This window comes from Haemaphysalis longicornis, unplaced genomic scaffold, assembly GCF_048455015.1.
Source record: "Haemaphysalis longicornis isolate Haplotype H1 unplaced genomic scaffold, Haemaphysalis longicornis Haplotype H1 scaffold_2, whole genome shotgun sequence".
NCBI classification, from domain to species: Eukaryota; Metazoa; Arthropoda; class Arachnida; order Ixodida; family Ixodidae; genus Haemaphysalis; species Haemaphysalis longicornis.
In genome coordinates this window covers 126715752-126742416 of record NW_027526295.1, presented here as the reverse complement: position 1 = coordinate 126742416, position 26665 = coordinate 126715752, and the positions used below count along the sequence as shown (strand labels likewise).

Here is a 26665-nt window from a genome sequence, read left to right as displayed (position 1 = left end):
CGAGGAAGACTTCGGACTCACCGGCACGACACCAGCAGGTCACCGGCACTTCACCGGCAGGTCACCGGCTTTAAAAAAGGGAACGGCATGGCGACGTGCGACTACGAATGGCTACCCAAATTCAGCGGCAGCTCCGGTGCCTGGAGATCCTAGTATGGAAGGCTACAATACTTCGTCGACGCTAACGACATCAAGGAGGCTTCCAAGAAACGCGCACACCTGCTAACCCTGTGCGGGAACAGACATACGACATCGTCTGCGCCCTCGTTCAATTCGAGCAGCCCAGCGAAAGGAAGTATGATGACATCGTTGAGGTGCTCCAGGCTCACTTTGATCCGCAACCTCCTGAAGTCTTCTGCAGGGCACGCTTCATACGACGGGACCAAAGGCACGACGAAATGGTCAGTGATTACCTGGCAGCGCTCAAGAAACCAGCAGCGGATTGTAATTTTGGCACCAGCACATATACAGCTGTGCTGTATCTGCCAATCCGTCGATGCTACCACTGGACGTAATGTTGCGTGATCGTTTTGTCTGTGGTCTTCGGAACCAGCAGGTCCAACAACGGCTATTGGAAGAAATGGACTTTACATTCAACAAAGCTATTGACTTTGCAATAACAGCTGTAAACGCCGTTGAAGACCAGAAAAAACGTGAAGGCGGAAGGGAGAGATATCCACAAATCCAGTACAGGTACCTGCAATACGGGGAGGATAGTTTGCTCCAGTAGCTACGTCGAGAAGAAAAACCAACGTTGTTGGCGATGTGACGCACAGCATAGTTCGGACCCTTGCAAGTTCCAGACAGCTTCCTGCAACTACTGCAAAAAACGCGGACACCTTAAGAAACCATGTATAAAAAACCGGAAAGAGACAAGAGCCAACGGGAACAACAGTATCCACGGGAAGAAATTTCGACAACAGCCTCAGCTAAGTACACGACTTCTCAAGAGTCACCAAGCAAGGCGCTTTATGAGCTAAACACCTTAATGGACACAGCAAGGACTCAGAAGGTCATGATGCCGCTACTCGTACACGGCAAATCGTTGAATTTCGAAGTCGACTCAGGTGCACCCGGCACTCTTATCAGTAAGGCAACGTTCAGAGCCACGTGGACGAAAGACCCACCTCGGCTTCAGACGAACAATATTGTCACGTACCCATGTACGTGACAATGTACATCTCCTGCGCATGTCGTCAGGCGAGTCTCTTTGAGTGCTGGGCTGTGCAACGGTTGAAGTAACGCACGAGTTCAAGACTTTCACATTACCACTTGTAATAGTCACGGGATTAGGATGTAACCTCTTCGGACGAAACTGGTTTCCTCATTTGGGCATAGAGCTAACCGGCACCAACGACGTAACAGATGACGAACTTGTTTCTAAGGTCCTGGACATGTACCAGTCTGTGTTCAATGAGGAAATCTCAGGCCACGTTGCTCCTGCTGTGCAACTTAAACTTGTGGAAGCAGTTAAGCCAAACTTTCTAAAGGCACGACCAGTTCCTTTCCCGCTGCGGTCGCCTGTAGAGGCTGAACTGAATCAACTGCAAAATCAAGGCATAATCGAGCCTACGCAGCAATCAGGCTGGGCAGCGCCTCCCGTACTCGTGCGGAAGAAAGCTGGCTCGTCGCGGATACACCACGACTACCGCTGTACAGTGAATCTGGTATAGAATAAGGCAGATTAGCCACTTCCCAAAACAGATGAGGTCCTCAGCGACTTGCTGGGAGGCAAGGTTTTGAGCACACTGGATTTAGCACAGTCTTACCAGCAACTTCGCGTAATGCCAGAGACAGCCGAGCGGTTAACTCGAACACGGTCAGTGGAAAGGACGCCGAGGAAGATGCCGCCAGGCTGGAAGAAGTTCTTAAAAGGCTGTGCAAGTAGAACTATCGCCTCCGCAAAAAGAAGTGCTGTTTTGCTGTGAGGCAAGTTTCTTTTCTGGGACACCGAATCGACAAACATGGCGTTCACACCAGCGAAGACAAAGTTCGGGCCTTCACTGAGGCTCCAGAGCCAGACTGCAAGCAAGCGCTTCAGTCATTTCTCGGGATCCTGACGTTTTACGACAGATTCTGGAAGAACCGAGCAGCAGTTGCCAGCTGTCTTTGCCAGCTCCTTCAAAAGGACGCTACGTTGAGAAGGGAGACTCAGCACCAAGGAACATTTGATCAACTTAAGAAATTTCTTCTCAGGCACACCGTACTGGCGCACTACGACGAACAGAAGGAGCTTCTTGGCTTATGCGACGCTTCCCTATACGGCATAGGAGCTGTTCTGCCTCAACGTGATCACCAGAATAGAGGCTCACCAATCGCTTTTGCAAGTAGCACAGTAGGGCCGGCAGAACAAAATTATGCTCAGTTGGACAGAGAAGGCCTCACTGTAGCGTTTGCAGCTCACAAGTTCCACAAATATATTGCAGGAAGTAAGGTAACGTTCGTCACGAAACATCAACCGCTGCTGGGCATGCTGGGACCAGGGAAACCAACACCTCAAGTCCTCTCGCCGCGCATTAGCACATGGTCCATCAAAATATCGGCATATGACTACGATATTGTGTACAGGCATGGTAAGAAACACCAGAACGCAGATGTGTTGAACCGATCACAACTGCCACAATGCATCGATAAACCATGGGCACCAGGCGACGTGCTGCTGTTCGAAGCGTTGTCGCAACCTCCGTTTACTGCTACAGAGATAGCCCGTCTAATGCATCAAGACAACATCCTGCGAAGGCTGTTTTAAGTCAGTACAGAATGGCACAGTGGAAAGACTCCTTGGAGATGAGTTGGCTCCATACCGGCGAAGAGCGACCTCACTGGCATCTTATCACGAGTGTCTCACACTCGAATCACGGGTGATCATACCATGCTCTGCACGATCTCACCTTCTGGAACTTCTTCATGCCGGTCATCGAGTCATGGTAGCCATGAAGAAGTTTGCAAGGAGATTCGTATGGTGGCCCGCAATCGACAAGATGATGGAAGAGACAATGAGACAGTGCTCTGAATGCCAATTAACGCAGAAGAGCCCACCAAAAGCTCCGATTCCCACGTGGGACCGTCCCCAGACACCATGGCACACACTGCATGTTGACTGCACGGGACCACTGCTATAGCGCTCCTACTTGGTTGTTGTGGACGGGTGCATCAAGTGGTTAGAAGTCCGTCACGTCACCCAGACAACATCCGCAGCTGTCATTGACGTACTCTGGAGTCTCTTCGCTACGTTCTGTACTCCATGAAACGTCTTCACGGACAACGGAAAAGCCGTTATTTCAAGCAAGATAAAGCAGTTCTACGCATCGAGTGGCATACCAGCTATGACGTCACCTGCGTATCAGTCTGCAACAAACGGGCAAGCAGATCGTTACGTGGCCGAGCTGAAGACAGCAATCGTGATGTAGAAACACTGCTCCATACAGTGTCGACTTGCAAGGTTACTGTATCGGCAGCACACCATGGTGCCCACAGCTACAGGAATGACACCTGCGAGAGCGATGTTTGGCCGCGAACCTTTATGTCCCCTCGATCTACTCAAGCCAGAGAAAGAAACTCAGGCAAGCCGACATTAAAACAATCACGTATGTTCGCCGAAGGGGAAAGGGAGCTCATCCACCAGTTCCTCAAAGCCAGATTGGATTGAAGGCGAACTTCTGCACCGCGTCGGACCACGATCCTAGCTGGTAAAAAGCGCCCCTGGAAAAAGTTGTAGTCTCAAACACATCAGGAACGCGAGCCAGAGCAGGAATTCAATGGACTGGAGCACACCAGACGATTTCGCTGACACAACGCAAGAGACGCCTTCGAGTTCTGCGGTTCCACTGCTACCGGACTCACTGGATACTCCAGACGTTTCCTCCTAAGCTTCGACCTCGACGTCGCAAACAGGGGCTACCCGGCTACTGTGACCACCCGCGGCTAGGCGGCCTCCGGATCGCTATGGAGAGTGTTTTCAGTTGTTTTCTTTGAGACGGAAGATTTGAAATGTCGCCAGAAGACGACAACAATGATGTGCGCGCGAGAAAGGCACTGGGCTGTGCGGCACGCGCGGTTCACGCGTCGAACGCTGGTCACTGCTCTCTCCGACGCTCGAGCTACTGGCCATGTTCCTACCTCTTGAGTTTTAATACATCGGCGGCAGCGATCTACGGCTGTGTAGACGCAACAGGAAGCAAACAATTACAATTGCCTTTTGGGTCACTGGTAGCAGCGACCCAATGGCCAAACTATCAGTGAAAAGTTTTAAATTGCATGTTTTCCATGCAACACATTATCAAACTTCGCAGCGCGGCAATTTTTTTATTCTCATCCTTTCCAGTCGGTGGCTTCAGACCTGTTGATAAAGCCTTTGAAATTTGTACACTTAAAGCTACAGTAAAAAGTCAAGCAAAGGGACTGTTCACCCAACAGTGCGCTCTTTCCGGTCACCACAACAAAAAATTGACACTTTGCAGCGGCCACCTGCAAAGTGCCGGAAGGAGAGCTGATCTTGTGATCTACGGGCAACGCCAGCTTAGTTAGCTACTTCCCCGTGGCGGACGCCGCAGGTGTTGCATTCCACCAGAATGAGCCAGCCATTGGGAGGGGATGTTGGTGGACGCAGGATTTCACCCGTTGCCGGTTGTTCTCGGTGCCCCCAATTGACAGGAACACGGCCCCTGCAGGAGAGGGACGATGGGTTCCTCGCACGTCGAAGCTCATGCATCGAAACTCGTGGTTCTGCCAGATTCTGAGTTCACCAAACGGTCGGCCTGGTGGCTGCGCCTCCCCACAGCTCTTCCTGTTCGAACCAGCAGAGGTACCCGTTGGCACTAGCGGTTCCCCGCTGTGCCACCCAACCATCTGAACCTCCGTTCAGAAGGCCTGGTGCGCAAACGCCCCTGATTGATCTAATGGAATGGACCTGTGGGGAGACGCATCCCAGCCAGCCACACTCAGGAGCTTCGATGTATAAGTTCCCCCACCCTCTCTATTCTGAACAAGCAACCACTCTACAGGAGCCGTATGCCCCGCCAAAGATAGCCCGCGGACTGAAGGCCCAACCCCGCACCGTGGCGCCATCTGCAAACTCAACCTTCTCAGGCAGCTCATTTTTAGTGGACGGCGCCTGCAACACTTGCGGCGGCGCCCTTCACTGGAAGATAGCTGCAAAGGCCCCGCTCTCCCGCACAAATCCCCGAGACCAGCTCTCCTTCCAGGAAGCACCGCATTAGGGGACTTTTGCCCGCGAGACCACTCAGAGGACTTGCCCAAGAGTGGCCAAGCGGGACTTTTGCCCGAAGTGCCACGCAGAGGGCCTGCCCATGCGTAGCACAGCGGGACTTCTGCCCAGAGCTCCATCCAGAGGACTTGCCCAGGGATGGAGCCACAGGACTTTCGCCCAAGACACCACTCAGAGGACTTGCCCAAGAGCGGCGTAATGGGACTTTTGCCCGAACGCCGGCCAGAGGACCTGCCCAAGGCCAGCGAAGCGGGACTTTCGCCCCTGATGCGAGGTACTTCCATAGTAATGCATGGTGTTAGGTGTGTTATATGTTTTTTGCGGACGTTGTGGCGGAGCACCTAGCGGCCGAACTACAATTGCAAACTCGACCTATTCCAAAAGTACACTCAGCCACACCAACCGACGAGTGGCGTTTGGCAGCAACTTAGGAAGACCAGTCACAGGAGGCATGTTTCCATCAATGCAGAGAGAACTGACACAGGACGCAATGTCGTGCCGGCTTGAAGGCATGTATATCTTTTCACGCTCGTATAAATAAGCCTAACCTTTCAAGAGTGGGCTTCAAAGAGAACGCGTTTGCACTTCCTGCTGATGACGGGTATTAACGCCTGAAAGTTTCTTTTCATTAGAGCTAAATGCACGTCTCTTAGACTGCGAAATGTATACGTATGTGGCCGCCTCGTTAAAAATCATCACGTTTACGGGGTCCACTGTTACAGTGTTTGCTATTGGTATAACTATCCGTGAATTTTGTATATACGTCACTGCGGATCGTCCTAGTCATCGTTTTTGGTTAACAAACCTCCTGATTCTTAACACTTTATCTCTATTGCCATAATAGCCTCGCCATAATCCTCGCTGGGAGTTTTCCGTGGAAAGGCCGCACAAATTTTCCTTTTTTAATGAAACAAGAGAAGTTTAGCGATCATCCATGCCGTAGACTTTATAATGTTGGACATCTCTCGTCGCATCCCAGATAAGATACGTGACCTTACAGACTCTTTCGAAGCGACCCAACAACTGCAACGACCTCCGTCGACTCATCCACACAATTATCGAATAATTAGTTATTTTAAGGTACATATTAGCTATATCTACGCCCACTGCAGTCAAGCACTTAGACGCAGTTGCGTATTCACTGGATTCCAGAGCATGAGTCTTGCTCTCCAGGGAATCGTGCATACCACGTGGTTTTGCCAACCTTCAAAGCTTTGTGATTGATGCGTTTAACCGGTAGTTTAGAGCCCTACAGCATATACACTTCCATGGACTCCCCAGCCATCCGTATTCACGGATTCAAGAAGGGCAATGAACTTTTATTTCAAGAACTAACGCTCACAGATCATATAAACCCATTGCATTCATGGAATTCAGAATGTGACACTATGACCACTGTCTTGTACAAGTTATTTGCTTTTTGAACAGCCCTTTCACACAGGGTAGCGAAGGAGTCTAACAAGATACCACACTGCCAGTGGCTTATGAAATACTATACACGTTTCCAAGAAAACATCCAAACATAAAACGTTATATAAAAAAACGCTACACATGAGACCTAAATAAAGCGTAGAATACTTTATTCGGTCACTTTCTTTTTGACATAGGTGTTTCTATATCTGGAAAGGTATAAGTATTGCTTGAACTTTGTTGTCTCATTTATGCAATAAGCACGTGGTACAACCCGGCTTTTACTTTTCCTTGCTACCACTGTTGAGGGTTGTTACGTTGATACTATATGGGGTTGTTACGTTGGTACTGTATGGGTGTTGCATCAGTATTTCATAGCCGAGTTTTTCCAGCACGTCTCCACACGTCTTCTCTATGTCTAATATGCTACGCCGAGAAAGGCGGCGCTTCCACCTATCGATGACAAGCTTTGAATTTCTGCGGGTCGAGAACATGTTCATGTGGTCACGAAATGTGCCAGACGTGTGTTTGCTCAGGTAGTCCAACACCGATGGCGCAAAGTCCAAGTCGAGGCTTGCAAACAGTCGCTGAGTTTCGTTCACCGGATTAGCAGCCAGCCGCTCGAAGAAGAGAGTGTACACGTGTCTTGTCTTCATACGTGCCGCGAGCTCTCTTACGCCATCAATGTCGGACCGCATCTGGGCACATAAAGCTTCGGCCTTTCCGCACTGTTTGTCTTGAATGCACCAGTTCAATCTCTTCCGAGACGCAAAGATAGCTCGTGGATCCCTTACCAAATGGACAATCCGAATCGACTGGGCAATGTCCTTGTTGCGTTCTATCCACGCTGCCACCTGTGATACCGAAAGAGGTCAGAAATTAGTTCAGTATGTTAACGAGCGATAGCGCCAGCATTTGTTCCGCCCCACCTTACGAAATGTCTCCTCTGCAAAACGATTCAATGGAGATGGCTTCTCATACGCTGGCGTTTGTTTTACATTATCGCTATCGCTTTGCGTCGGGAGTGTTCGCAACTGAAAATATCACTTCCCTAACACTGCCGTTTATAAAACACAAATTTTAAACATCAAATTGTGGTTGGATAAACAGGTTTACAGCGGACGAAACATCATCGGCTGCCGGCAAGTGGAAGCTCGCGGGACGTTCTACGTGGGGCTCAAAAGCATTGAATCAAATGTACAGTGGCACTGCCCAATATTGGTAGCGGTAAAGAGTAACAGAATCAAGCGCCGTAATTTAAGTAAAACACAGTTGTGTTAATGTCCAAATACAAGCACGTCCTACATACTACAAGGGCATATGTATAAGCCTGATGGATAAGCCCTGAAAGTATTGGTTTTCTGGCGAGTACTTCACCAGCTCTTGCAGAATTCTTTTACGTGTTCAACATATGAAATCAAATGCTCCTCCGGTATTCACGGCCACAAAACGTGCTCAAATTGGCTCCTTCCTAAACTTCAAACAGTTATGAATTCAACGTCATACTTTATATAAGAAAACTATCTATATTACTCTTTTTTACCTATGCAGTGTCTTAGCCTAAGCAGTACATTGTCTACCCAGTCTATCCTGGGTAATGCCATTGTAGTTTGTCGGTGTGATACCTTACATTCTGTACAAGACTATCATCAGAAAAAAGTCAAAGCCATTTCGCCTTCCCAACGTGGATGACTACCCCAGTAGTAAACACTACGAATGGGGTGGGAGATACACAGATCTAGTTGTAGTGCAGAGCCACACCACAGCTACGCGTAATACTGGAAAAACGGTATGAGTAGGCTGTGTGTAGTTCAAGTCAGGACTGGGAGACGGTAATGGCAAGTTTGGTTAAGTGTTCGGATGCGTGCTTGACAAACTTGGCCCCACAATACGCATCCCCACAAGAGCCATCTACTGCTTGAAACAATAATTGAAACACTCAATTTATTCAGTTAAGCAACTGCAAACATGACGTTGCTGATTGGGGTCAAGCAGCCTGTGGTAGGACACCTCTGACTATAATATTCTTGAAGAAGATTGGCGATTTTACAGAAATTTGTTTACGTGGCTACATTTTACCATTCTTCTAGAAAAAAAGGAACGACTTGCGCACTTTAGGTCGGTTTTGCCTAAAACTAAATTTGATGATATTCACGATTCTTCCAGTGAGACCCGAGAAATGGAGGCAAGCAGATACGTTGGAGAATTATGCTTTAGGGATGGGTTATGACAGGCAAGGTTAGGTTTACTCTTACTATCTCATTCCATATTAACCCATCTTAGCCCCCCTATATCTATCTTATATAACCCAATGTATCCTAAGATATAGACGGTATTCATTCAAAAGTTTAGCGGGCGATTTTCTTCGCTTGGCCACACTGAAAGCCGCCATGTCTGTGGCCACTGTGCTAGCGCATGCGCTGTGCGCCCACATCTCGAGAAAAAAAAAACACCGGTGTCCCGTTTGTCGTCTGCCGCGTTTCAACCCAATTATCGGTAGTGGCGTCAAGAGATATATTATTAATCGCATTCACATTACGTGGTGGCGCTCTACCTGCCATCGATAACTTCGCATCACCGGAGGATGAAACCGCGGCAGCGAACGGCCGGAACGGCGCGTAAAAGTCCGACACTGCAGTTGGCTGCCGCCGTGGATGCCGACGCAAGTGCACCCGCACCGTATCCACGACTTTGTCTGGTAAGTTCCCTCTAATACATGGTTGATTACAAAAACTGAATAATTTCTTTGGAGAGCTGTTTCACGCGTACGCCGATTTAGCGATGGTAGCGAATGCGAGGCCGCTTCCCGAGCCTTGCTGTAACCCGAGCGCTGACGGATCGCAAGCGCCCTTTGAACAAATCCCTCGAGTTTGGCTTCCGTACGGCAACATTTTCTGCATATGCCTTCGGGCGATCGCTTTTCCGCGAGCATACGCGTGACTTATCGCGGCGCAGTCGCACGCATACGTGGGCTCTAACGTTTTTACCGCTCTACCTACTCGTGCACGCCCCCGTGTGCCAACGTGTTTTCAAATAAATTGGAATGAAAACTTAGGCAGGCAGCAATGCGCCACCATCAGCTTCGCAGTCACCAGTCGCGGTCGCACGCTGGATGCCTTGTCGGTTGTTCGTACGAGGGATAAAAAACAGGCGCGCTCTTGTTTTTTATTTAAATCGCGGCAATCACTGACACTGACAATCACTGACATCACTGAGATTTTTTTCAGACTCCAATTTCAGAGAAAATCTACTGTTGCAGTGACCAACCCGTTCCGCTGGTGCCGTGTAGATTCAATGCGCAAGTCTTGACGCAGAAAAATTACTAGGACCCAGATTTCGGAAGTGTAGTGGACGCGCATTTCACGGCGCGCTGAAGGTGCGTTTCTCACGCTCGCTCGGGCGGCGGTTCGCGTTACCGGACCCGCCGGATGTGTGACGCGTGAGCTATCGTGTTCCACGCCTGCGCCGCCGCGCCATCGGGGACCGGGGGGGTTTGTTTCTCTTCGCTTAATAAGGCACTTGAGTTCCAGCAACCGGTCGGTGTGGTCGCTTTCATCGTCGCTCGTCAGCCGACGAGACATGGTGTCAGAAGTGGGATAAAGTTAGCGACACATCGATCAATTATTAATAGCAATCAGTCTAAGGTGCGTAGCCTGCAAAACACGCTATGGCGGATGGAGATCCTTCTATCTAGTTCAGCGGCACCGGGCTTCAACCGCCACCGAAATTCGATTTTGGGAACCCAAGCTCTTGGAAAGAATGGGTCTACCAGTTCGACGACTATTGCTATGCATCTGGGCTCTACCAAGCGCCGGGAGAAGTACAGGTCAGAACGCTTCTTTACAACATGAGCTCCCAAGACGCCTGCCACGTTCTCGGCACTCTAGCATTGTCCAGCGAAGACTGGAGCTCGCTAGAAGAAGTTCACCGATCACTTCATCCACCCGGTCAACGAGGTCTACGAAAGTGTCCGCTTCCACCGTCGAACCCAGGGCGAAGGCGAGACCGTAGACGAGTTCTACACTGCGCTGCGTACACTTGTCAAAAAGTGCAACTACGCCTCAGCGGAAGTGGAAGAACGACTCGTTCGAGACAGGTTCGTCGTGGGTCTCCGGGACTCTAACCTTGTGGACAAACTGTGCCGAACACAAAAGCTTACCCTTGAAGAAGCAAGACTACAGGCTCGCATCAACGAAGATGCCGTGAAAGCCCGTGCAGCAGTGTTCCAAAAAGAGCCAGATCCTGCTCTCGTTGTGGCCGAGGCCAAAGTTCAAAAGCGCTTCCAAAAGCCGCGACATGGCTCGGATTCTCAAGGGAGCTCCGGCAAGCGTGTTAAGAAGTCCAACACAAGCGCGACGCTACCACGAGCTGCAGATACTGCGGTCGACCAACGCATCCTCGAGCAGATTGCCCAGCTTGGCAAGCCAAGTGCAAAGGGTGTAATCGGATTGGACACTTCGAAGCAGTCTGCGAAAAGAAAAGCAAGAAGAACATGGGAGCTCTCACACTGCACTCCGTAGCAGCCATCACCAGAGCCAAGTTCGTAAAAGTGGCCGTCAACGGACTACGCTAACTTCAAGGTTGACTCGGGTGCGGAGGTGACAGTGGTACCGGACTCGTTTCCAGGCATACCGAAACAGCTGCAAAAGCCAGAAGGTGAGCTTACGGCCCAGGAAATTACTCCCTCACCGTTCTCGGAACATTCCAAGCGAAACTGAGCTGGAAAGGCAGGTCTACAGTGCAAACAGTGTATGTTGTGCCTTCGCAAGACCCGCCGCTTCTTGGATTCCCTGCGATACAGGCTCTCGGAGTTATACGGTTCGTGGACAGTGTAACGGATTCTACCGTCACTTCGAAGGACAGTCTCTTCGATGGCTTGGGCGAGCTGCAAGACGAATACGTGATACGTCTCCAACCAGGCGCCAAACCGTTCTCACTCAGCGTGCCGAGAAGAGTACCGATTCCGCTTCACAAACCAGTTCGAGAGGAGCTCACCAAGCTCGAATCCCAGGGAGTCATCCAACGGGTGGACCGTCCCACACCATGGTGTTCCGGTATGGTGGCTGTTCCAAAAGCAGGAGGAGGCTACCGAATATGCGTTGACCTCACCCGACTCAACGAAGTCGTGCTTCGGGAGCGTCACATACTACCCTCAGTCGAGAACATCCTGGGACGCCTCGGATCAGCAAAGGTATTCTCTAAGCTCGATGCTACCGCTAGCTTTCACCAGGTGAAGCTTTCAGAAGAAAGTCAAGAACTCACTACGTTCATAACACCAATGGGAAGATTCTGTTTCCAAAGGCTACCTTTTGGAATCTGCTCAGCGCCAGAATATTTTGAGCGACAGATGAGCAGAATTCTGGAAGGCCTCAAAGGAGTTGTGAGCATGATTGACAACATTCTTGTCTTTGGAGCACCGCAGCAAGAGCATGACCAACGTCTCAAGCAGGTGTTATAGCGCTTGGAAGAAGCGGGAATCAAGCTGAACCGCAAGAAATGCACGTTCTCTGCAAACCAAGTCAAGTTTCTTGTAGTCGTGGTTAGCGCACAAGGAATCAGTCCCGATCCAGAAAAGGTCGAGGCCTTGGCCAAGCTACCAACCCCATCGGATGTCAGCGGTGTCCGAAGACTGCTGGGAATGGTGAACCATGTGGGCCGCTTCATTCCTCATCTTTCCGACATCACAGCTCCGATCAGGGCATTGCTTCAAAAGAGAAACTCGTGGCTTTGGGGACCGTGCCAGCAAGCTGCTTTCGACAAGCTCAAAAGCTTGCTCAGTTCAGAGGTCTGCATGGCTAAATATGACCCATCGTACCCCACGGTTGTGTCAGCTGACGCAAGCTCATACGGTCTCGGAGCCGTATTGCTTCAAGATCAACCATCGGGAGAACGACGAGCGGTTGCTTACGCCTCACGATCCCTAACGGACACTGAAAGCCGCTACAGTCAAACAGAAAAAGAAGCTTTGGCTGTGACGTGGGCTGTCAAGAGGTTCGACCAGTTTCTGAGGGGCATCGCATTTCAAGTCGAAACGGATCATCGTCCTTTAGTCACGCTCCTGGGATCAGCAGAACTCGACATGATTCCGCCCAGAATCCAGCGCTTGCAAATCCGTCTTATGCGCTATCAGTTCACTGTTCTCTACGTCCCTGGCAAGCTGATTGCCACGGCAGACACGCTGTCAAGGGCTCCTATTCAGGGACACGATCCTGAGCGAAGTCAATGGCAGACAGACTCCATCGAGTTATTCATCGGGGAAGTCGTTACAGCAGCTGCCAACCTCATGTCCTCCCGCATGGATGCCTTACGCAAGCACCAAGCGGAAGACGGCATCTGTTCTGGGCTACTCCGCTTCTGTGAGAAAGGATGGCCAGAAAACATCTCAAAGGTTCCAGTTCATCTAAGGGAGTACTGGAAGGAAAAAGGCAACATCACAGTGTGCGACGGCTTCTTGCTCAAAGATCGCCGCATCATTATTCCAAGCCTGATGCGCCGTGAGGTACTTCAGCAAATCCACGAAGGCCACCAGGGCATTGGGCGGTGCAAGGCAAGGGCAAGGGACGCAGTATGGTGGCCTACCCTTAACAGCGAAATTGAGCAGCTCGTAACATCGTGTGAGAAATGCGCTCAGACGAGAGTTCAGCGTTCGGAGCCACTAATCGCAACACCGACTCCAAATCGGCCATGGCAGCGTGTAGGCGCCGACTTGTTTGAACTTGATGGAGCTCACTACATAATCGTGGTGGACTACTACTCTCGTTTTCCGAAAGTAATCAGCTTGTCGTCGACCACCTCCACAGCTGTCATTGCGGCTGTCAAGAGCACGTTCGCGCGACATGGAATACCTGATGTGTTCGTGTCGGACAATGGCCCGCAATTTTCGTCACGGGTGTTCGCCGAGTTCGCGCAGACCTACGGATTTCATCACATCACGAGCAGCCCGGGCTACCCACAGTCAAACGGCGAGGCAGAACACATGGTGCGGACCATGAAGAATCTTTTCACAAAATCCAAGGACCTACACATGGCGCTTCTGGTGTACCGCGACACGCCAGGAGCGAGCGGATACAGCCCGTCACAGCTCCTAATGGGCCGACGTCTGCAAACGACAGTGCCGAAGATGCCAGACACCCTGCAACCGGAGTGGCCACCACACGACGAAGTTGCAGCTAAGGATAAAGCTAACCGAACAAAACAAAGTCAAGACTTCAACCGTCGTCACGCCGCCCACCAACTCCGCCCACTCGCTGACGGGGAGGATGTGTGGGTGCAGGATATGTCATGCGCAGCAAAGGTGCTCAACCCAGCAAGAAGACCACGCTCATATGTGGTGGAAACACCGACAGGCATCATTCAGCGCAACCGTCGGCATTTGGTGCCGTTCAACGGTGCAGGCATGCCTGATGGCCTTGCGTCTGACAGTTATTCAAGCACAGACGAAACACCAGCAGTGACGGTCGAAAGCTCCGCGGATCAAACCCGCCGGATGTGTGACGCGTGAGCTATCGTGTTCCACGCCTGCGCCGCCGCGCCATCGGGGACGGGGGGGGTTTATTTCTCTTCGCTTAATAAAGGCACTTGAGTTCCAGCAACCGGTCGGTGTGGTCGCTTTCATCGTCACTCGTCAGCCGACGAGACAGGAAGTACCTTAAGTTGAGGAATGAAAAAAAATTGGGCGTTTTAATTAGTGAACAAAGCGGAGTAACGATAGTTCCATCTTTGGCTCGTTCCTTTTAACTGCGCTATTTTTACTGTGCACCTTAAAACACCCGGTTATTCCTCCCTCCCCCTCTGTGCTTTTACTACATAGTTGCATTTATTACATGGAATGGCGAGTTGATTTTTAAGCAATGCCTTGGGCACACATGGTATCTAGCAGGTTATTTTATGCACCATTCTTTTTTTAAGCAACCAACCTTCCCAACCGGCAAGCAGACTATTCATATGCTTGCAGGCTCTGTTTTCACCATCCTTGCGTCTGCACATATGTATATTTGTTAAACGTTGCCTGCATACCTTCTAGTCCAGACTTCATATTTGAAAAGCGGCAACTGGCCACAGTTGCCGCTTTTCTAATGGAGGCGAAAAGCAGAAATGCCCATGTTCTAGATTTTGGCACACGTTAAAACATCCCCAAGTGGTCAAAATTAACCTTAGTCCCTCACTACGGTGTGCCTCATCGCCTGTGTAGTGTCAGTGTGTTAAACCTCATAGTCAATAAAAGTATTCGTACAAACCTTCTACAAAGCAAGCACAAGCCGTTTTCAACTTTATGTGGTCACTGGTGAACTGACTGTTGTAAAACTGTGCATCGCAGCATGTTTAAGTTCACATGTTACTACTCGCTCTTGCAGGTCTGAAGAATGAGATCAACCACTGGCTCTCAACAGCCACTCCCCCAGTCCGGCGAAGTCAACGAAAAGCCATCCAGCCACCACTAGGCACACAAGGCTGCAGAAAAAACTTGGCATAGCGTATGCATGTTTCTGGCCTATTTTTGCTTCTCTTAAGAAGGTAAAGTTTATGCAGCCTGTGTTGCTTTTCAGTTTCAGTTGTACAACTTTTTTTTTATGTTGATTATGCATTTTCGTGTTGAAACGTATAAAAATGTGCAGTGCCAAAGGGACACTGCACCTCCAAGGCAAACTTCATTTTAGATTTTTTTATCCTTCACCTCCGTAAATGCTGGCATCATTACAGGAGTACTTGTCGAACGTTTTGATGTGTGGGTGTTTGCGTCTGTCCCGAATGCAAGATGGTGTGCCACGGTCCCTTAAAAGGGCTGGACCTACCCCACTTCTGATAGTGATGAAAAGCATGTCATAGTCTTCACATAAGCCATATGATGGCCAATTCTTTAAATACGTGTGAACATCCACTGCCTGACTACTCTTTACGTCCCAACTTTCAGCCTCTCATCAGTGCTAGTAAACATCCTACGCGAGGCTGACCCCTTTGCTAAGCTGCACAGAAAAAAGGTCAACCCAACAGCTCAGCCATTATCAGCAGCTGACAATCCTTGTGAATCCTCAGGTGCTCTCAAGTGCACAAATAACTCCGCCATGTGCTCACCTTTGTGAGAGAGAAACGAGCCAAGAATGCCCCAGCAACACATCAGTGATGGCCTCCCAGATGGCCGATAGGATTCTCCAGGTACAGCGCGAAGGGGTTTTGAACCCCCTCCCCCAAACATTTTACTATGCTGCACATAAGCAAGTGCTAGCATTCATTTTGGCAAGGCTCCTTCCATTCTCCCATACCTCCATACACCCCCGACCCCTAAAAGTATTTCTGGCTGTACCAACAGTTGATGGACTGTGAAGAATGAGCACCCTGGAAAGAACTAAAGGAGGTGTTTCAGGTGTGCATTTGGAGGTTGTCAGGTGACACACTGTTGAGTCGAGTTGATACGTGCAGCATACCACGGTAGCAATGCACCAAGCATGTGTGATCCTGCATTCAAGGCCAGTGCACTGCAGGCGTATTAGTAACTGCACTTGCATTGGGTCAAATTAAACTACGCAGCTGTTGAGAAAAACAATGGGGTGTACTCACGGGAGCAAAACTCTAGATTGATGCAAGCAGCAGCTGAAAGGCATTACATGCTGCCACATGAATAAGTGCCTCCTGCCAAGAAGACACTGGCTGTACGGCCTAGTTTAACAGTACGATGTTCATTTCGTGCTTGTTGCTTTGGCTACATGTGGCTTTGGCCTTGTTGAAGCGTTTTAGCGATTAGCGGTAAGTAATGCATTGAACGTTTTTTTCTTGACCTCTGATTGGGAGCTTAAGCACGCGACAGGCTTCATTAAAATCAAGTCCTAGCACTTCGGGATTTACACTCTATGCGCAGATTGTGACTATTCGTGAAGGACGAGGACAATAGAAAGGAGCAGTAAAAAATTCTTTAGGGCCTCATCTGGGGAGAGTGACCATTTGGGCTCCTTTCCTTGGTTGCAGCAAAGCCAAGGGAATGCGAGCTGTGGACCGGCGACCAAGGACAACTCCACCCGGAGCTGGGATTGTGCGCGCTGGACGTTGCGTCGTCGGCTGTCGAGCACTGAGGGCCAAAACCATCGAGGACAGGCGGCCATATCCATGCCAACAGAATCAACCTAAACAACAAGGTGAGCTGGGCAGCTACGGTCTCCCACGGCAAACACACTCAGAGACACATGGTCCCCCAGAGTCAATACACTCACGGCAGACATTCCGATTCATGCTCAGAAATTAACAAAATCCATCACATGCTTGAGTCTATTATCATTGGAAAAAAAAAAGTTCTAAAAGCAGCCCTAACTGAACTTAAGGGAGTCGACACCACTGTCAACCCCGCCTCTTCCAAAACGTCAGACCAGCATCTCAGGCCATCGTTGACTCCAGCCACAGCAGGTTACCGACCTTGGGGTTCTCAGAAATTGGGTCCGCAGATGCAATGGACAATTCTCCATCTGGCTCTACTCAGTTAAAACACTGGGACAAGAAAATTGGCCTTGGCAAACCCCCCTTGCTTCGGGGTCGGATAATTAGTACGTTACGGAAGGTGTGCTTCAAAATTTTGGAGAACAGATCATGGAAACCCTCGTGCGACATTCAAAGCCATGTTAGTGCAATTTGAGGATAAGATTGGTGCTGAAATCACCGGTCTCAACATTTGCATCACCGGTTCTTTGAGGACGCTGCGTGAAGGGGAATGGGCCCCATAAAATCGACTGCACGTGCGTCTGGCCTCCGTCAGCAGACAGTTCCAAAGTGCTCACCAATCGTCTAAAGGCACATTCCCACTGGCGACTTGGCACATTGCGTGACGTCGCAAGTGATGAGCCAGGCATCGCTTTGGACAAGATCGCTCTAGGACTGAATCCCCTCGTTGCGCCTCGGCAATGCAAAACCGGATAGCCAATCATGGCTAAGGAGTCAGCTGACGTAGCTGCAAAGGAAAGATTTGTTTACATCCAGCAATGCAAACAATGGTGAGCCGCTGCTGCCGCACAGGGCTGACTGTGCCTGTCGGGTCAGGGGTCAGGCCGGCAAGGAATTTTTCATGCGCTTCAGTTCTTTGTTCAGTGACTTCAGGGTATGTGTGTACTAATCAACAAACAGTGTAGAACTGATCAGTGTGGAAAGTCTTTTCAAATGGCAAACACGGTGTAGAACTTGGAGCGTTCGGAGGCGTCAAAACTTCTGCGTCTGTGAAAAGAAGTAAAATTTGCCGGCCGGGATGCGAGTATTGTTGCATCGAATTAATTACTAAATGCAAAACATGGCTGACCAGCACGTTTCTCTTAAACGTATGGAGCCCTTCTCGCAACACCTCCAAATTGACCAAGCTTTTTTAGAAAACTCTTGAAATTTTCCATTTCGACACATTACTCATTGTCGGTGATTTTAATGCACATCACACTAAGTGGGGATTGCAAGCATGACACCATTAAAAAGCGAAAACCTTTGGCTTGATGCCCAACAAGAAGGCCTCACCCTTACCACTGACCATACGCATCCCACTTGCACCGGAAGTAGTGTGAGCAGTGATGAGCAGCAGTGTGAGCAGCCTTGCCTCACTTTTACAGAACACACGTAAAGGAAGACCACTTTACGCAACACATAAGAGAACACACCCGGCAACATCAAACGAAGGTCTGGTAGGCCCGCTTATCCTCATTTACTGAGATGCATTTCAAGGGCTCTGAGTGGTACAGCGGGATTCCTCACACTCGGTGATTGGTCCACATATCTGAGAAATTACTAACATCAAGGCAAAGGCGGATCAACTGGGCCGAGATGCTGAGCAGGCAACTAATTATACATTTGCAGCAGGGAACCAATGCCAGGTTGACTTGCAGCTTCCCCACATGTGGGAGGCCAAGAGTGGTTTGCAACAGCAGCTCCGCAAGAACAAAGTCAGTTGCAATGTGTTTTGTCGCCTGGATTGGCTTGACCAACACATTGAAGAATACTCAGTTATTGCGACAAAATTGGCATGCAGCTTGCGATTGCACCGTGAGAGGCAACTACCCAAGACATGAAACGTCGTCTGATGCTTAATCGATCTCGGTAAGAGCCAAGCCATACATTGATGCAACCTAATGGGGAATTCCATTGAGAGAACAGGAGCAGTGGCATCGTGCAGTGAGGAGTAGGTGACAGAACACTTGGGGTCACGCGGGAGCAGGGCCACTGCACCTGCCATGAGTGCGGCACGCACCCGGAGAGCAGGTGGGAGAGGAAAAAACGACGAGGGGAAAACACGGTCCCGACCGGCTGTATGGGCATACATGATAGCATTTATCAGGTTAAATAAGGGCGATCCGGCTACATTACTTGCAGTAGCAGCAATATGAGGCCTGTCTGCAAAATTGGCGAGTGAGGAACAGGCGGTATCACTACGAGGGCGTCTCAAATACGACAAAAACCAGTAACAGAGGCTATTTTGCTCATATGCACCATCTCTCGGGGTGAAGTAGAGGTTAAACTGCCGGCTACTTGTTCTTGTAGTCGCTCGTGCGAATCTCCCGGGTGCCGTTCGTTTTTTTTTTTTTTTCTCTCTCTCTCTCTCTCTGTCTCGCTCTCTTCAGCCTTTAGCGTTTTTGAGAACTGAGAACGAATATTTCAGTAGGAGAAACACCCCCGCCCCACGCAGAATCGTTAAATGATGTACAACCAAAGTGGGAAGCTCCTTCACTGGGTCTGTTTACTGAACAGCACCGTTGATTCTGGGCATGGAGTTCAGTGAGAGTAAACCCCTCCTATGGGCAGGGCCGCAGCGGAGGGGCTTTAATTTAGAGCAGCCCAGCGGCAGTGCGGCGGCGCGCGCCATGTCGTCGCTCCATGTACCGTAATTACCCGATTCTAACGCGCGCCCTTTTTCTGGAAAAATAGGCCGAAAAATCACATGCGCGTTAGCATCGGATTCGAAACCGAAACCGAAACAGCGGAAATTTCGTCCCACCCATCGCCATCACCATGTCAAGATGGCGCTAAAGCTTTTAGCAACGATTTTTCGGACGCAGGAAGCATATGCGCCTAGACTTTTCTATCGGCGTTCACACAAATCATCAAATTGTTCCACTTGCGCGCTTGATAACAGCAATGGCAGCAGCGGCTCTCACGCGTTCAAAACAAGCGGTCGGCTGAAGCGTGCGGCTCTGGAGAAGCTCGCGGGATGGGCGTGCGAGGCGTGGGCCACGATCCCATCGACCATGGTTGAATGTTCGTTCAGAAGTGTGGCATCGCGAAGGCTCTTGGCGGCACCGAGGACGAGATGTTCTGGTCAGCGGAAAGCGACGAGGAGTGAGATGAGCGAAATTACTTTGGGGAATAAATCGCCCATTTCTCCCGCATTCGTTTGTCTGGGTTATAAAGTTCCGTGCGCGTTACAAACGGAGGTGCAAGTTTTTTGGTTTTTTTGTCAGAAAAATCGGGTGCGCGTTAGAATCGGGGGCGCGTTAGAATTGGATAAGTACGGTAGCTCAGAGATTTCCCACCGCGCGAACTTTGTCGTGAAAGTTCGCTCCACGTATTCCAGCCTTTGGGCATCCCAGCAATCTCTGCGGAAAAGCATGTGTGAGCAAAGCCGGGCAAAGCACGTGTGGCGGTGTGAAGCATTCGCATGCTCGTAGGGCTCGCTGCCCATTCCACAAAGTTGCAAATGCACGATGGATACTGCCGCGCTCCCCGATACAAGGGAGCAAAACACACACACACACACACACACACAAAGGGGAGGATATGACGTTAAAGGTCATGTGACTTCCTTCGTATCGTACTGTGCTCACTCCGACTTTTCAAGCGGGAGCAGATCGAACTGCTCCCAACTGCTCTCAGAGCACCGAAAGTGGTCTCGCACTACCACTGGATGACAGTGCTCCTACTTCTGTTCGACCACTGAAACACGCCTGCTCAGGAGAGAGCACTTTCAGAGTGCTTTTGAGTGCTCCTGCTCTCCCAATGGAATTCGCCATAAGTGTCATTCCCTATCAGTTTGGTAGCACGGACAAAGAACTACTGAAGGTTATTCAGGATCTTCATATTGCAAGCTGTGCTGCCAAGGTACTGCCCCCCTACTCGAGCCGGAATAATGCCCTCCTCAACATTACTTCGGGCAAGGTACGCGGCTGCCATTACGGCCCTTTGCACAAAACAAAATGTGCTTTTAGGCAAAACGACACCAGGAACAAATGCTTGTAATCTAGGTTATGACTTTTTGGAAGCCCTCACTCATTAGCTCAATATGTGTTGGGATACAGGCCACATTCCGAAACAGTGGAAAAGAGCCAAAAATATTTTAATCCCTAAACCTGAAAAAAAGCTTACGATTGAAATTCTCCAGCCATTATCTCTCATTCCATGCACGGGAAAGGTTCTTGAACATGGAGGAAAACTCTTTTTCTGCATACCATGATCAGTTTCAGACGTACACTTTCTACAAAGGTTAAGGCAGCATGAGCTTTAGCTAACAGCCAAACAAGGAGTCGCATTTTAAGCACATTGGACATTAACCTTCCTTGCAGCACGACTTTACAAGTAGCTATTCCAACAACGCGGAGATTGCATCTTCATTCCCCCTCTTCTCGTGAAACGCACCCCAATTACAACGATGAGCGACGATAGGCCAGGGCGCAAGCTCTGCGCAAACGCTAAGCTAAATGTGAGGACGTGGTTTACGGGGACGCAGCCAACTATTTTCGTCTCGATGTAATATTAGTTGCTGTAGTCAATAACCAGGGAAACTTCATTGCCTCTGGCCCGCTTCATACCCCAGTGATGTATGAAGCAGCAGCCATTGCACTGGCAGTGGTGGCCTTCACAAAAATCAGAACAGTAAAAAAATTCAGGGAAGCTTGCGCTCACGTGCAAGACTTGATCATTGACGGACACAAAGTTGAGTTTTATTGTCGTGGTGCCGTGGTTGACGTCGGCGGGATGGCATTTCATTACGAAATCGAGGCTTCGACGGACGCCCGTCTGGTCGGGAATGACACTGAAGTACATAATAAAGAATACACCGACCACCAGAGAAAATAAAACAACTAAAACAATGACGTTTCGGCACCCCGAACGGGAGCCTTGTTCAGTGTGAACAAGGCTCCCGTTCGGGGTGCCGAAACGTCATTGTTTTAGTTGTTTTATTTTCTCTGGTGGTCGGTGTATTCTTTATTATGTACTTCGGCATTTCATTACCTCACGTTAAGCAACGCCAGAGTGAGCTCGTCGTTTTGGTCGACGTTTTCTTGTGCCGCCCTGTAAGCATGACTTATCGTCTCTAGCAGATGCTTTGCACGCCGAGCCTGTCGAAGCGCACCGGCCTCTTCCTTTCCTCGGTCATGCCAACTATCTGTGGCCTATCCACTATCCGCGACAAACTATGCACACGTATCAAGGCACGCGAGCATGAATGGTGTGCATTTTCGTAGTATTTTAAAAACTGCGGACACCATACAGAAATGATTTGCTAAACAGCATCGCTGTTAATTAAAACCTCCAAGTCTGCAATCCTAAATTTCTCCCGAGGGCAGATCTCCGAAGAGGTGTCCGTACCTCTAACTTTTCGCTTCGACCCCGAAAAACGAACCGGCAAGTTACATCTAATCTGGACCGCTGCCCTCTTTGGCATGGCCAGGAGTGAATACGCGCACAACGCCGCTTGCGGCTTCACCGACCTAGCGCACGTCAATCTGGATGGTGGCTTCATCTCACTGTCAGGCAGGAACAGAGTAGTGTCCTACACGGATATCCCCAACCGCTGTCGGCTGACCTGAGCCTGTATCCCTCCCAGGAGTCTGTGGTTTGGAGACACCTCCAGACAAATTCGTGTCGGAGCTTAATTGTCTACAGCTACTGTTACCCAGGACAGGTAACAGTAGCTGTCCCCCCACCCCCCCTGCAGAGTGCCACAGGTGCCAGGAAGGAGCAGGCCTAGCACACATGCTATGTCAGCGTCCTCACACAGCCACACCAAGTTGCAGTGTTAATAGCAGTGGGAGACCGTACTGCACAATTCCTACTTGGGGAGATTAGAACAAGGGTAGGAGCAGTAAGCACCCTGGAACTATCATCACATCTGTCTCTGGCCCTCCAACACCTTTGACCGTATGAATTGTTCCAATTTTTACTGCCCCATTTGCTCAATTCTTAGTTCCTACCCCATTTTAATAAAAGGTGTATTGAATGTTAAATACTCCAAATCTTTGTGCATCAACCGTAAGTGCATCTATCACAAGTGCAAGGGGCATGAATAAAAGGGGATGCTTAGAATAAAAAAAATTACAATGTAGCAGTGAGTGTGAATTTTAGCATGTTTTAGCTATGATGGGCATGTAAATTGCTTTTCAGTGATGCTGTGTGCCAGATACTAAGTTCCCTTCTATGTACACCATGACGAGTTTTTCCCAGCAGAGTCCTGGGTATCGCGTTTACAATAGTGATACTATCTGCTACTTATTTTTTTTTGTAGGTCTTTAAGCAAAGCCTGCAAAGCTGTTAGTAGGCAACAGGTTAGTGGGCAACAACAGAAAAAGTTTATTCAGCACACAGTATGTCATTTGTGATGTCACTGCTTAAAATGATATTTGCATTTTCCTCGTGTTAAAAAAATCACAGCAACTGGACAGTATCATACACAGAAAAGTGTTGAAACAGTTCAAAGAAATAGGGATTTAAAGGCATTGTACAGACAGGTAATAGTTTTCTGGTAAATAGACAAAGTAATGCCACACTCTTAAACTAAAAAGATAATTGAGATTGATGTGATTTCTCTAACATAGCACGTTAATAACAACTGAACAAGACGACGAGCTGCAGGCTTACAAAATTGCTTCACCGATGCAGTTGTTGGAGTCAGAAAAGAAATCTGTAAATACAGGATGTGTTGAGGACAAATGACCATCAATACCAGACGTGCCCAGTAAGTGCAGTCTTCTGCTGAATGGAAAACACGCAAAAAAAATGACTTGATACACTTAATTTACAACTAAAAACAAACAGCAAAAAATGTGAGTATAATCAGATTGCAAGGTAAAAACTGACAGGACTAAATTCCTTGGCAAGTTGCAGTATTCCAAAATGGTTTTACCAATGCTGCAAATATAACCCGCCGCGGTGTCTCAGTGGCTAAGGCGTTGCGCTGCAAAGCACGAGGTGCAGTCACTTTCATTTCCGAGGGTTGGGGTGGTCGGACCAGCGACAAGCGCCTTACCGAGTCTTGCGGCATCTTAAATAACCTTGTACCAGGTGACACAGTGTTGGCTGACAGAGGATTCACAATAGGTGATGCTGTTGGCATCCACTCAGCCAAGCTAGAAATGCCGGCTTTCACTAGGGGGAAATCGCAGTTATCGGCTTGGGACGTCCAAAAAACTCGAAAATTGGCTAATGTCCGCATTCATGTAGAACGGGTGATTGGGCTACTTAGAGGACGATATCGAATCCTGTCAAGCACTATTCCAATTGATCTTGTGACTGTGAAGCACAACGAGAGGCTCACCCAGCTAGACAAAATTGTAGCTGTCTGCGCAGCTCTAGCAAATCTGAGCCAGTCAGTTGTGCCATTCGAATAGGCATTTTCCAGCAAGCCGTGTGCATCAGTTTGGCTGAGACAACAATGTCTAGCAGTTTCCCTTATTGTGTGGGAAATAGGTGGGTGAGGCAAGCCGTAGTGGAAGGCTCCGGATTAATTTTGGCCACCTGGGTCAAGAAGGGGGGGGGGATCTTTAACGTGCGCCGAAATCTCGCAGACACGGGCGTTTTTGCTTTTCGCCTCTGTCAGAAAAGTGGCTGGGAATCGAACCTGCAATGTCCTTGGGCCCAACAGCACAACACCTTAGCCACACAGAAGAGGATGGAATGGGAATGGCCGCAATGAAATGCCAATACTGGGCAACAGTGAAAAGAGCAGCAGGCATCCAATGCCACTGGTTAGAAGGCGAACATGACCATCAAGACAGCCAGGATGCAACGCATGGTTAGTGTGGTGTGTAACGGGTGTGCAAAAAATGTTGTGTGGTGGGCATCTAAAATCGCCGCAAACCATGTGTATTTATTGGAAGTATGATTTAGGGACTACCCAGCGATGGGCATAACAGCACAATGCACAGGCTACTGTACCAGGTAGTGCAATTCCTGATGATTGACTTATTGATGCAATTTTTTGTTTCGCTGTAGTATCTAAATGCACAGATGTTTTGGTTTTCATTGTGTGATTTGCAGTTATGTTCTGTCATGAAGATTTTAGCCCTGGTCATCTGCATGAATGCACTCTTCTGTTCAAACAGAACATTATGAGGATTTTGCTCCTGTGGACATGAAAAGGTGTTTCCTGGACTGTTGACCGACGATTTACCTAATTTCTTGGCGGTGAAAGTTTTGATGTGTGCCATAATGTGTAAAATAAGCCCTCCGAATTTTCCATAATGTGAAATGCTATTCCACGCAGTGAATGGCAGCACCCATTGCGAGCCTAAAGCAATGGGAGTCTAGATGAAGACATCAAGCCCAATTTTGAACTGTTACGCTCGTGATTTTGATTCCAATGGTTCAGGTAGGTTATTTTTTGTCAGTTGTTACACCACTGTCCATTTTATGCTTCTGCTGCTGCTCTAGTAAACGTTCTTCAGCTTAGTTCTGTGCCTTCACAAAAAATACAGGGTGTTTGTAATGCTGCCCAATGTCAGTATTTCTTTCCCTTTTTTGTCCAAACTGACATTGATGATTGTCGTCGTAGTATGCAAGTTTTTAAGAGTTGTTAATGTTTTGTGAAAAAAAATTGTGCATCTTAGTTAGTGACATGAGGGGTCTCAACTCACATCAGTGAATAAGCAAGCCACAGTCAAGAAGTTCAGTCCCACATGGGAAGGTTACAATGCAAGAAAGGCAGGGGGAGGGGGGTGTAACAAATTGTCACCTAATGCTGCCGTTCAAACGAAACAAGTCCTTTCCCACACATTGTAAATATGCTTGGTCATTTCTGTATGGAATTTGGTGTCACCATTCGAGAAACATATCAGTACTGATCTCCAGGATGACTAAAATCTAGGCACTGATATTTGTTTTACGGTGATCCTTTAATACATCAAAAGGTAAAAAAAAAAATCAAAAGGTCTGCAGGCCACATGTGGCCCGGGTGTTTCACACCCTTGCTTTAGATTAACTGTGCACAATAGGGCATGGCTATGTGTATCAATCGTAACACAAAGAATGGAAGGTTACAAGTGGAAGCACCCACACACAAAAACCGAATGGAATGGGAAAAAATGGTGTTTCCGTGTTCTAGATGCGGAGTGTCTTATGCTCGGGGGTATGTCACTTGTTGACCGGTGGCGACCGTCCGCACACCATCTGTACATGCGCTCCTCTCCTCCTTTCCAAACAGCTGCGTACTCTCCTCTCCTCTCCTACCGCCTGCGCGCGCTCCTCCTCCGTTCGCTTCAGCTCTCTCGCGCGCATGCGCGGCTCTCTCTCTCGTAGTCTCCTCTCCTACAGCTGTGAATATAAAGGGGAACTAGCAGAGCGCCCGTTCAGTGCTGCGCTTGCTTCGCTTGACTCCGTGCTTCTTCAGATGAAGTAGGATGGAAGCAACAGTCCCGTCAGCGGGTGCGCTGACGCAATTAAACATAACGGAAACGCAAACGGAACCCCCATGACACTCCGCATCCTACTCATGGTTCCCTTCGGGGAGATGGGTGTAATTTTTTATTGTACCCCAGCAAGGCTCCTTGTCTCTGTTTAGCTCCAAGTAGTAGTGCAGAAGTGACAACAAAAGAGAATCGGCAGACTGCATCGGTGCTGTTGAGAAAGAAGAGGCCGCTTAGTAACGGCTTCCGATTAGTAGAGAAGAAAGAGGAAGAAGTAGGTGTGGCGCTATTAGAGAACACCCGGCCCTTGTCTCCTTCTCGCGTTATTTCACATCTTGGTGCCGAAATCCCGGCTTGATTCGGACCACTCCGACCTTTAGATAGACCGAGAAGCGAGACCACAACGATGCCGGTTGAAACGACCAAGTTGAAGCGGAAGATCCGCCGCGGCCAAACAACG

General features: G+C 49.1%; 1 protein-coding gene across 1 annotated transcript in view; it reads right to left on the bottom strand.

Annotated features, from left to right (window-relative positions):
* Positions 1 to 6600: 6600 nt before the first annotated feature.
* The window catches only part of LOC144169196 (carbohydrate sulfotransferase 3-like), a 33427-nt gene continuing 13362 nt past the window's right edge, over positions 6601 to 26665 (bottom strand). Inside the window, exon 2 of the mRNA XM_077698238.1 lies at positions 6601 to 7491. Coding sequence (XP_077554364.1) covers positions 6919 to 7491 — 573 coding nt within the window. The 3' untranslated portion in view covers positions 6601 to 6918. The remainder of the gene's footprint in view (positions 7492 to 26665) is intronic.